Below are 13,488 nucleotides of genomic sequence, written 5' to 3' on the forward strand. Positions count from 1 at the left end.
AAGTGAACTGTACTGACCCGTACCGAGGCGTGTGTTTTGAAACCGTTAAATGTTAAGTCGTGTCGGTACTAATGCTTTTTGTAGGTATCAAATGTTAGATTTCGGTCGCACGTTAACGTCCGCCCTGACGCCATAAAAGATTGAAGATTGCTAAAATAGATAAGGCTGTTGCAAGTTCATTGCACTAGAAGTCTGAATAGACAATGGGTTGCTAAAACGAAGACTACTAAATTCAAATTGCATTTTTATTTACTCACCTTATAAATGGTGTAGCATTTTCCGTCCTTCGGCCAGTACAGCATAAGCCATCCTCTCGGCAATGCTGCGCACGGATTCCTCTTCACATCGGCCCATGGTGGTGGTAGCACTGCGGCTTGAGAGCCACACAGCAATGCTGCCAACCACACCCACACCGCCATTATCGAACACTCCAAATTCAATTTGAACACTTTTTAAATCTTTTCATTTTTTTTTCTATTCACTGAGAGCAACAGTTACTTTATTCAGCCTAGTTTTCATTGTAGGTTTTTATCACTGACACTTTTTTTGTACTGTTAAACAGTGTTCCATTATTTAATCTTAACTGTAGTTAGTCTATCCAAGTCCAGTAAGACAAAAAGTCAGTTAACGTTAACCACTGAAGCTTTGAACAAAAAGTTGAACGTTGTAGTTAATTAATGTACATCGTGGTGAAACATTTTAACGAACACATTTTTTGTTTGACTGCAAGAAGTGACTTAGTAACACACACTGTCCCGTTCTCACATAGTCACTTATAGTACCTGTAAAAAAATACAATCATTCGGTTAGATATATACACATTAAGGCTGGTTTTCTACCAAACATGTGGTATATTACGTTGCTGTGGATGCGTTTGGCTTCTACCAAAGATATTCATTGGGACACATAGACTTAGCACAAATGGAAACGGACTCAGCTAAGCTAGGTGTTTTTTATATGGAAAGATGCGTGCTATGGAAGCGTGCTTTGGAACATCCACAGCGGATACATCGCATCCTTAATGGATACATCGCATACTCGAGGTGCGCACAAGCTTTGAAAGATTAAAAAATAATTTAATGAGATGCTGTTTGAGACTATTTAAAACGTAACGTAACTGACAATGTTATAACAGTTTTTCTATCAAAAACGCATTTCGTTTTTATATTACGTAAGTGTAATAACTTTCAGTGCAGTTATTTCGTTGCTACGCGAATCTGAGCAAGATTCGTTGTTCCGATAATAAATCTCCACAGATATGTATTACAAAAAGGAAACATTTTTTTGTTTGTTTGTTGTATCTAGAAGTTAAAAAAGTGGATTCTGAAACTACGGAACCGCTTTAAAACGCCCTTCACTGTGGACTGTAGAGAGTGAACGGTGATTACCCTCTAATAAATAGGACTTACAATAATATATTTGTTTCTATTATTACAAAAATGTTTTCCCCACCCTAGGATTTTCTCCTATGTCGTTGGTGCGTACACATAACATCCAGACTGATTTGTGGACACAAATTGATGATCCGTGCGGGATTCGAACCCGCTACGGTTGCCCAGCCACCACGCCAACCGTACAGTCAATATGTATAACTGGTGATTGGTGAGTACCACCTTCTATAATCTTGGGCCTTTCAAACACGTTTAGGAAGTTACGATACATAGAAAATGTTATGCATAAGATTTGGGACTTATTCGAACCCTAGTTCTTCTACAATCAGAGAATTCTATCTAGCTAGTACTAAGATATAATTTATATTATAATTCGCAGTTCGTCGGCTAGACTCGGGAACGCAGTGTGCAGTCGTGCGTCAGACGTTAGAAGATGTTACGTTATTATAACAAGTGGTCTGTCTGTTATTACTGCACTTTTATAACTGTACTCTACTACTGTTTTTATTGCGGACGATAGATTAGTTCCCGAGATGTTCTCGTGATAAATTACTGGCGTCACTGTTCAGTGAGCTCGTGATTCCATGGCTGCTAATTAGGATGCTGTGCATGTGGTTCTTGGTTTTGGTTCCAATGTTTTTGTTACTATGCTATGTATTATATGGGTCTAACAGAAAACTGTGATAAGGCATCAAAATATACGCTGATAAAACTAAAATCTTCAAAGAAACCCTCCAAAATACAATCCGTACAAATTTTCTTCGCTGTGAAACTTTGTAACCTTTTCCATTGATACTAAGCTTTGTAGCTTTGCGAGGAAGATCAAACGCATCCACAGCAATACAGCGCATCGCTGGTGGAAAAGCACCCTTTTAGAGCTTATCCAAAAAAGACTATGGTAATTAGCAAATTTTGTTTTGTGCGTCCGTTATTGTCAAGACAAAGAGTGTTTTATTGTATAAATAAAAAAATCATTAGGAGAGTCAGAAAATAGCTACCGTTTAGGGAAGTGCCTAATGTAATAAATAACAACGCAATTAATAACCTAAGCCTTTCGTCAATCGTGTCTTAATATGCATAAGCATTATCATAATATAAATAAATCAAAGCTTTTAAAATAGCCTAACGGAAGTCTTATTATAATAAAATGCTAAATTATTTTAAAATTATGAATATATTTTACACCGGAATTTTGATAAGTCTATATTTGTTTAGTAAATCTTTATAATATTAGTTTAAGCAAATCAGATTTTCTGAATCTAGTTTTATTATGTAATACTAAGGCATAATAAGCAGGCGCCTTAGATTTTAGTTGGAGACTATTAAAAATATTCTAATACTAAAAGTATTTTCTATGGCATAAAGAAACTTACTTATTAGAATTTCAATAGGTAACACCTAATTATATCAACTCTTTTACGAGTCTCATAATTAAGATTGAGGCTATACTATCTTTGTCTACTTCTTTCTGTCAAACCCATTAATTAATTTCAGTATTCATATATTTATTCTTTTGTGGCTATGTTTTGGCTTCGCATCAATCCGCTTCATTTCTCTGCACTACCCTATGGTTGACTTTTAGAGAATGCCTTAAGGCATTAAGTCCGCCATTCACTATTTTGTAATGAGGATTAAATAAATAAATAAATAAATTCGAGAGCTCAATCCTTTACATCTGCGACCACTCAACGATTATCGAACGTCACGATCAGTAATCTACAATATTATTAGTGTTTTAAAAATGACTGCCATTTTTTACACAAGTCAACCAATAGTATCCAGAAAAAAAACCTCAATACCGTAAACAATTCTTTTAAAAAATGTAATGTTATTTTCATTCAAGTTTCCATTACATTAACGGGCATCCATTACACCCATTATAGACTAATCTGACCACAACTGAGATCGAAATAACGGTCTTTGTTACCGTTCGTTCGATGTGTCTTGCGCGCACGCCGAAATGTCGAAACAAAGTATAATTTTTTAACCCACTTACTTGCCGGTTACGTCTTGAAGTGATCAATGTAAGTGATAAACTGAAGCGAGTTATGATACGATTGTAGATATCAGCAGTGTTACGTTCTTATATGTATAATATATAGAATAGGAGCAAACAAGCAGATGGATTACCAGCAATGCTAGAGGAGATCGTTTAAACAAGCATGCCTGGCAGTTTTAAAAAGAGAATACTTAATTTTTGTCAATAAAACTCGTATTTCATTCGAAAAAAGAACATGCAATTTATTTTACAGTTCTTGTAATGTGAGGCTGAATGTTTTTAAAAAAAACACGCAGTTCTAAGTAGTCTTATGATTTTTAAATAAAACATATAAATTAAATCTAACATTAGAACTTAACTCGGTATATTTACCAAGTAACATGGTTAATTTAAGTTCTAATGTTAGTATTAGTGACCATGTCAGTTTATAAACTTATAAATTAAATCGCTTAAGCTTATCTCTCTTTATTTAGGTATCCGATTTGTGCAACGGTGTGAATTTTTTGCTATCACAGAAGCTCATTGTTTTTTTTATAATTAAATAGGTTTTGACCCTATTTCTTTTCGTAATAATATTAAAGAGGAAGTGAAATGGAGGACAATTAGAAGCCAGCGCCTAACTTGTTATGTTTTAAAATTTGAAGCCTTCAAAAGGCGCTTAGCTTTTTAGGGAGAAAGACTAGGGAGTGTGGGATTTTTACCTCACTAAAACCACCCCGGTGGCCACCTTACATCTTTATATCGAAGTTCAGACAATGTACCTACCTACATACCTAATCATGTTATTGTCATTTGTTTCTTTGTGAATAAACATCGGGATTAACATCTATCAACAAACTGCTATGCAAATTGGCAGAAGTTTTATTTAAAAATTGATTTGTGTACATGTACATACGTCACGTTCATTGCATTAAAAAGGTAGACGATAAGATCATTATTAAAAAAGGTATTTCCATTGCACATATCTGATTACTCGGAGAAGTATCCGATGTCCACTGTTTACATTAGTGGGTATTGAGACATCTTCAACAGTTTACTGTTCGGTGCCCACCTACAGACATTCTTGAGGGACGCCATTAATGTTGCTACATCACAAACATAATAAAATAAAAATATAATGACGTCATTCTTTTAGGGAGAAAGTTTTGTAGATGGATTTGTTATTTCTCAAATAAAGTTTTTTTTTGTACATGTATGTATGTGTCAACTCGTTATGCTATCCCAAACTGAACTGTTAAAGTGCCTTAATAGAATCTTTATATTATGTCAAACAAAAATGTATAGTCAGTAAAATAGTTCACCTAATTCTAGACACAACCTTAATTATGGAACATTAAAAGTCGTAGCACTAAAACAAGCATTTACTAATAGCACTACAAAATACTGGAATGTATGTAAAAGTCCAGTTATTCAAAGCCTTCAAACCTTCAAAACTGAACAATTATGTTCATATGAGCCTCTAGCATGGCTTGAAACTAGTCGAGTTCCTCGTCAAACCGTTACGTGAGTAAGCCGATAGTATATAATAATTAATTTAGTATGTTTCACGAAAGTTACAATAAAATTATGTTCAGTTTCGATAGAACGATACAAATAAAATTCATGCATATTGTTGTTAAATGTTAATTTTACAATTTGCTTCACATTGTTCCTTTGTGCACAGAACTTTACTTATTATTCTGTGATAGAACTGACCAGTCTCTTTCCTATAAGAAACTTACTCATATCACCAACACCAAGTCATTAAAACAGTTCCCATTACATTTTCAAAACCACTGCACGCAGTTCTATTTGCCATAATTATCTGAATTAATAATTAGTGGTCTATCTTAAACGATGCCTAATCTGTAAGCATCTTGCTTAACCGAAGCAATGATGTGTAATTGACTTCAAAATTCCTGATGTAATCTGCTAAGTCTACATTTAAGATCAGATTGTGAAATATTAAACGCTGTCTTTCAGACTTAAGTGATCTATAAATTATACATTTATGATTATCTATTACAATTTATAAGCGTGCTTTTCCACCTCAGATGTGCTATGCTACGTTGCTGTGGATGTGTTTGGCTTCCACCTACCAATATTCATTGGTACACATAGCATAGAACTGGTGGAAACGGATTCAGTGGATGCGTGCTATAGATGTGTGCTATGGATGGCTTCCCTTTTATCGATACATTGCGTACTCAACCTCATGCTTCCTCGCACAGCTTAGTGATCACATAGTTTCACAGCTTAGCTCATCTATTAAAGACATACACACGTACAGAAGAATTATATATATAAAGATAGGAGCAAACAAGCAGATGGATTACCAGCTTTACTAGCTTAGCTTAGCTAGTATTGCTCCTCTAGGAGATCGTATAAACAAGCGTTCCCAGCCGTTTTAAAAAGAGAATACTTCATTTTTGTCATTGAAGCTAATGTTTGATTCGAAAAAAGAACAGGCAATTCATTTCACAGATTTCGTAGTGTGGCGCAGAAAATGATAAAAAAAAACACGTAATTGTAGTCTTATGATTTTTAGAACTTAACACGGGATATTTACAACATGGTTAATTTAAGTTCTAATGTTAGTGACCATGTCAGTTTAAAAACTTATAAATTAAATCGCTTAAGCTTGTCTCTCTTATTTAGATATCCAATTTGTGCAACGGTGTGAATTTTTTGCTATCACAGAAGCTCATTGTTTTTTGTAATTAAATAGGTTTTGACCCTATTTCTTTTCGTAATAATATTAAAGAGGAAGTGAAATGAAGGACGATTAGAAGCCAGTGATTTTAAAATTTGAAGCCTTCAAAAGGCGCTTAGCTTTTTGGGGAGAAAGACTAGGGAGTGTGGGATTTTTACCTCACTAAAACCACCCCGGTAGCCACCTTACATCTGTATATCGAAGTTCAGACAATGTACATACCTAATCATGTTATTGTCATTTGTTTCTATGAGAATAAACATCGGGATAAACATCTGCCATGAAACTGCTATGCCATTTGGCAGAAGGTTTATGTTAAAATTTTGTATTGTGTGTCATGTTCATTTCATTAAAAAGGTAGACGATAAGATAATTATATAAACCATAAAAATAAAATGATATTTCCATTGGACGTATCTGATTACTCGAAGAAGTATCCGATGTCCACTGTTTACGTTAGTAGGTATTGAGACATCTTCAACAGTTTACTGTCCGATGCTTTACACCTACAGACATTCTTGAGGGACGCCATCATTGTTGCTACATCACACACATAATAAAATAAAAAAATAATAACGTCATTCTTTTAGGGAGAAAGTTTTGTAGATGGATTTTTTATTTACTTACCAAATAAAGTTTTTTTTGTACATGTATGTATGTGTCATCACGTTATGCTATCCCAAACTGAACTGTTAAAGTTCCTTAAGATAATCCTTATATTATATCAAACAAAAAAGTATAGTCAGTAATATAGTTCACCTAATTCTAGACACAGCCTTAATTATGGAACATTAAAAGTCGTAGCACTAAAAAGCATTTACTACGCTAGCACTACAAAACGCTGAATTGTAAGTAAAAGTCCAGTTATTCCAAGCCTTTAAACCTTCAAAACTAAACAATTACATATGTTCAGTTTCGATAGAACGATACAAATAAAATTCATGCATATTGTTGTTACATGTTAATTTTACAATTTACTTCCCTTTGTGAACAGAACTGACCAGTCTTTTTCCTATAAGAAACTTACTCATATTCGCCAAGACCAAGTCATTAAAACAGTTACCATTACATTCTCAAAACCACTGAACACAGTTTTATTTCCCATAATTATCAGAATTAATAATTAGTGGTCTATCTTAAACGATGTCTAATCTGTAAGCATCTTGCTTAGCCGAAGCAATGATGTGTAATTGACTTCAAAATTCCTGATGTAATCTGCTAAGTCTACATTTAAGATCAGATTGTGAAATATTAGACGCTGTCTTTCAGACTTAAGTGATCTATAAATTTTATGTTTATGATTATCTATTACATACTATAAGGTTGCTTTTCCACCTCTTATGTGCTATGCTTGCTGTGGATATGTTTGAATTCCACCAATCATATTCATTGGTACACACATAGCATAGCACTGGTGGAAACGGATTCAGTGGATACCTACTATAGATGTGTGCTATGGATGGCTTCCCTACTATCAATACATTGCGTACTCGACCTGCACATCTTCCTCGCACAGCTTAGTGATCACATAGTTTCACAGCTTAGCTCATCTGTTACAGACTGTACCTATCTGTAATTTGATGACTAGGTCATTAAGCCTTGTATTCAGTATATTACCTACTACTTTGATTGACGTCTTACATAAGAAGGAACAATGGACGTTCACAAAAGACTTTCAAGTCTTCATATTACAGCAGATACATGTTATAATAGTAGGTGTAACTTAAAGGCAAGCTATTTGTCTTCTATCTATATTCTATTTCTTCTTTTAGAAGTTAACTGAATCTTTACAAAAATCAAACACACAAAGTCCTTGTACTCGACCGTTCGCAGGTTTTTAAACTCGAGGTAAAACACGATTGGATTGGATGAACCTTTGTCAAATTCATTCAAAATTTTAGAGCCTGCGAAAAATTTAATCAGAATTGACAGAAATATTCACTGAGTCTGTCCCTCACCTGTGCAGGCCCTTAAGATATACATAATATCTAGTGTTTTAGTAAACTTGCGGCTAACCTACCTACAAGTAAAATTTCGTTTCATAAACTTAACAAGAATATACATATAAACAAATAATATATAAACAGATACATAAACTATCATTGAAAATGACAGTGAAGAACATTTGAACGAACAGTTGTTTAATTTCTTGCTTCACTTGTAGAAGCCGATTAAGGAAATCGGGTCGACGTGTCGCTTGCAAAATGTACAGTTGATAATTTACTATACATTACTGTAACTATCCTTATTAATCACATTCACTTTACAATACCAAATGTGTAACTATTGGGCAAAAGGCACTAAAGTACGTCCAACGCAAAAGTTACGTAGATTTTATGGACAAGAGGGCGTATTAAAATGGAATAAGTATTGCGAATTAATTAATTTCATCCAAGACGTAAGTCCATATACCCCTTTTCCCAATCCCTGACTCCCCAATAACCCTTAAATTCCTTACTCCCAAAAGGCAGGCAACGCACTTGTTACGCTTCTGGTGTTTCAAGTATTCATGGGCGGTGGCAATTACTTACCATCGGGTGATCGAAAAATAAACAATGCATAACATTTATGAAACTTGGTAAGTAAGGACCATACCTCAAACCAATTCACATTAAATTTCAAAGTAAATAGAACCCAACGACCTCTTTGTATTTGGTGTTTTGGTCCAACAATGCAAACATTTTCAATAAACAGACAATTACTAGCAACTATCGTAGAACGGAAGCCATGAAATATTATCATAATCACCCTTTAAATAGCAGCTTTAAACTATCACCAAAGTAATATCGTTTAAGAAAATGCCCCCCTAACCACTTAAACGCAGAAGTCATTAGTGGCCAGTTCTCTTTCATCGTTGCAACAAAGAGTTTTTAATAAGGTCTTTTTAAAAACTATTGTCAGCCAGCCACCTCTTTATCTAATTAATCTCTTTTTTGTGACAAACCTAATAATGGCCGCATAGTTGCACAGTTACTAAGCAAATGTTGGATAATTTCTTTCGTCATTTGCGTTTTTGTGGTGGCATTTTAAGAATAGGAGTGTTTATCTGGGAAACTATTACTCACTCCATCATGACTTATACTAGTGGTCGTGACCGCTCTAATTCTTTTCTTGTAATTCATAATCGTCATTGTATCAGTAAGCCTTCATTGGTTCAGACCACGATGCATAGCGAGGGGACAAAGATGCCGTCCTCCTTCTGCGAAGCAGTCATGCTTACTAAGGAAGAGGCCTGCCTGATCCGGAGCTGCAGACTACCTGGCGGGTTTACCGGGGCTCCGGCTCGAAAAGCAGGATAAGAAACGGAGTGGTTTTTAGTCAGTAAGAGTCTGACACTTAGTCTCACCTCGCCCAGGCGGGAGAAGTCATCAGATGATTATCCCTCCTTAAAAAAAATCAGTAGGCCTTACCCAATGACTTCCAGTTCGGACGGAATTCTCATTATACTATGTAGACGTTACACACAAAGAAACTTTAGTTTAATTTAACTTGTCATTTATTGCTATTCTGATAGTGACATGACCTTGAGCTAATTCTGCAACGACCTTCCAAAGCTTTGTCTTTTTACGATCACGACCATACATCTTGAGGTCATTAAGAGAACGATCTACATAACAATACTATATAACTTTACATAAAGGCATATACTAGAGGTCACAAATTGCAAATGTATTTCATAATAAGAACTATAATACATATGCGTTACTTTATTTTGTTAGCTGGGTTTCATTTTTCTACTAGAAAGAGACTTTTTTTGAGGGCCGAAAATCAACGATCATGGGCGAGGCAAAAACGAGTGTCAGACTCTTCCTGCCTAAAAGCCACCCCATTCCTACTCCTGCTTTTCGAGTCAGTGCCCCGGTAAACCCGCTAGCTAGTCCGCAGGATCAGGTGTCAGCCCCACTGGGCTCCATCTGTGGCGATCTGATGACTCTTTGAAGCGCCAGTGGAAAGCGACGCGCAGCACGCACGGGTCTGGTTCTGGTCGGGCAGCGAGCTACTCTTGCTCACCGTCCGCAGACCCGCACACTCGAAAGAGGCTACATTATAAATTTTATGTAATAAGCGAATCCATTGCGATGCATTACGACCTATTCCAGACCACAATAACAATAACTGAGAACTTTAGAAAACCTTCACATTAACCTTCTTGGCCTATCAAGAGTACCAGGAAACTCGAGACTTAACGGTCGGCAGTCGCATTTGTAACTACTAAACGAAACAAGGTAGTCTATAAATAGCCATTACGTAAAACAAAGCGCTCACCAAGTTTCGTAGCCCTAGATCAGTTACGTTTTGCAAATTCCATTATGCATAGTGTGCGATATTCAAAACAATGGAGTTGTTATGTAAACTACAAGTTTTGGCCAAATCTGGGTAAACAGAATCCACTACCGTGTCACTTGGTCTAGTTTTTAAATAAAGGTATCAACGGTAGGTAGTGTGTTTTTGTCTTTGCGTCATTTTTGTGTACCGAAAGATAGATAATAGTCTAAAAATTTAGATTTCTTAAACAATACAAATTTTGTCGCCTATACATTATTCAGATTAGTAGATATCTATAGTATCAATTAGTAGATGTCTATACCATCAATACGTAAGTAAATTCTTGATTATGTTAGATACTTTTCGGGTTGAAAGCTCCGGAGCAGGTCTATTAAGAGGACTCGGGTCCTCTTACAGGTGTTGAGGGTGGCCACTGGGGTGGTTTTAGTGAGGTAAAAATCCCACACTCCCTGGTTTTTATCCCCAAAAAGGCTTCCCCCGTCATAAAAAAAAAATACTTTTAGGTTAACAAATCCTACAAAATTAAACACTACATAACATACGCACAATCTGGTAGATCAAAAACCGTACCAACTGAACATAAGGTTGATATTCCAACAACACATTAGCCTACCAATCAACAAAAGTGCATTATCACCATCGACTCATTGGTTAGACAGAGCTACAGCCCCGCTGACTGGCTAATCTGCGCTCGAGACGTGAGCTATTGTCGTGTTGCACGTATATCTCGAGTAGACTCGAGATAACAGCACGACAGAAATAGGGATGTAATGGTTAAGTGGTGACTATACTTCCGACGTTTTGAGAGATTATAAAGTTTTAACGCAGTGGAGTTAAAGGGTAATGAGCACCTCTGAATGCACTTGTGTCAGCTTGGAGTTGTCATGCTCATAAAAGGCGTGAAGTTGCGTTGCGAATTAAAGGGTCGGCAAGGCGCATGTATGGTAATGTCTCAAGTGTTGCAAGCGTTCATAGGCCATGGTAACCACTTCCCATCAGATGGAGCGAGTGCTTTCTTGCCACTGTTGTGGTTTGAAAAAATACAAGTACGAGTATCGGTCGAAGTTTTTGGCAGAAACTTCATATAACTATTGCCAAAAATCGATCTCAATCAACAGGTTTTGTATTCGATCATAGGTATATTAGTATGTTGAAGAACCTCAGTTCTCCACCATTTATACGATATTATTTGGTTGAAATCGAACTACCCTTACATTACAAGTACAATAAGTTACAATTGAAATGGACAAGAAACATAGAAAAGTCAAAGAAAACAAAAAATAAAATACTCATCTTAGTATCATGCCACCATAATAACTAACACAAACTCCTCAAAATGGACCACAAAACAGTCAACCTCTTTGGCTTTACTGTGAAAAGAACCGATCATATTTTGTCCAACCCTACACAAGTTGGAGACGGTTACCGGCAGAGATGTATCTCGGAAGACGGAAGTGTATTACAACATGATTTAGGTAAAGTCTGCCTACATCTAAGGCGACAGACAAATTGCTTTTCAAATTACATATTTCTTGTGTAACATTGGAACGAATTCGAAGCAAATTCTACGTAAGTAGATATCAAAATCCCAATCCCATCTTACAATGTATCTTATTGCTCGTGATTGGGAAATTATCAAAAACTCAAAATGCCAGTACCTAGAAATGTTAACCCACCAGACATCGGGCAGTATGTTTTATTATTATTTTTCTTCAATCTTGGAGTCCCATTAATTTTGACCAGGACAAATAAATGTATCAGACAGATTTTTGAAAAAAGTAACAATGGAGTTTCTTGCTTGTCCTTCTCCATTCAAAGCTACATTTTGGAACGAGCACCTAGCTTCACTTACGGACAAATCAATTTGACGTTACAAAAGTGCCTAATTAAGGATTAATTGAACTAAAGGCTTTGACTTTGACGTGTCACCAAATGATCGATAGCTTCTCCTATCTATTTACTGGTCACTCTTTATTCTTTACTTTATCGTACATATTCTACAAACAAAATCGTTAAGTCGGTTGTTAATCGAAGCAATAGAAGTAAATCGTTGATCTCGTACAAACAGCTGGTGAAAATATTTAAATGATACAGGATATAAAGGAATGGTTTATCAATGTCTGTCTATGTAAAACGTCTTGCAGTGATTTAAATGTAAATTGGTCGTGTTTGGTTGTGCTGTTTTGTGTTATCTCGTTGATGTTAATTTAAATAATTAAAACTAATTACCTATTTAGTTATCTATCTTCCTAATTTTAGATAAATACTAGCTTTTGCCAGCGGCTTCATTTGAGTTCCCGTGGGATAAAACGTGTCCTATCACCCAAGTCGGCTCATACCCTGTTTGTATGCCAAATCAAAATCCTTTCAGTAGTTTCAATGTGATTAACGAACAAACATTCAAAAAAGCAAACTTTTGAAGAAATGAAAATTACTTCTCGTGTGATAAAAATGTTTTGTTCAGAGTTATAAAGCGAGATAAATTAATTAATTTTAAAATTCGTCACTTTATATCTAAGCACGTTTAAAGAAAGGATTGAGAAATATGTATTTTTAATTCTCACTAAATAGATCATAATTAATTATTGGTTGGGATGAAGCAAGCCTAGTTACTCACAGGATAATTCTATGGATTTCTTTATAAATAAAAAAAAACATAAAACTTACAGCTTCGAAAATCAAAGAGCAGATTATAAATACCTCAGTAACTAATAAAAACGCAAACCACAAACTTTTAAGTCACGAAAATTAAACGAAAACACTGATCATACGCGAGTACGATACACCGCGATCGCGAACGCGCGCGTTAACGTTACGCCAAGTCCGCGCTCCGTCCCGACTCGATTACAACTGAAAGGCTTTGGAGCTTTCCGACTCGATACAGCCTTTGTAGCACTATGTATACTGATAGCAATGGCCATTACTTGCTTACGGTTTACGGCCAGTATCAGTAACTTATCTGGTTCTTAGATTTGACTAGTAAAGATAGAATTTTAATATATTTCCCACGTTTACTAGATTATTTTTTGATATTAAGTGCCTGTTAAGTTGAGACTTTCAATTAGGTACCTATATTAAGTGTTGTTTTTAAAATTTCTAATAAATAACATATGGTTATT

The 13,488-nt window shown here is 35.5% G+C and overlaps 1 protein-coding gene across 3 annotated transcripts in view; it reads right to left on the bottom strand.

Moving 5' to 3' along the window:
• The window catches only part of LOC118263877 (uncharacterized), a 34,927-nt gene extending 21,696 nt beyond the window's left edge, over positions 1 to 13,231 (bottom strand). For 2 of the 3 annotated variants that reach the window (XM_035576087.2, XM_035576085.2), the window contains exons 1-2: positions 13,037 to 13,231; positions 258 to 782 (exon numbers count right to left, since the gene is read on the bottom strand). In XM_035576087.2, coding sequence (XP_035431980.1) covers positions 258 to 419 — 162 coding nt within the window. In that variant the 5' untranslated portion in view covers positions 420 to 782; positions 13,037 to 13,231. The remainder of the gene's footprint in view (positions 1 to 257; positions 783 to 13,036) is intronic. The other variant, XM_035576086.2, reaches the window with a different exon arrangement.
• Positions 13,232 to 13,488: the final 257 nt, after the last annotated feature.

Source organism: Spodoptera frugiperda, chromosome 27 (assembly GCF_023101765.2).
Source record: "Spodoptera frugiperda isolate SF20-4 chromosome 27, AGI-APGP_CSIRO_Sfru_2.0, whole genome shotgun sequence".
NCBI classification, from domain to species: Eukaryota; Metazoa; Arthropoda; class Insecta; order Lepidoptera; family Noctuidae; genus Spodoptera; species Spodoptera frugiperda.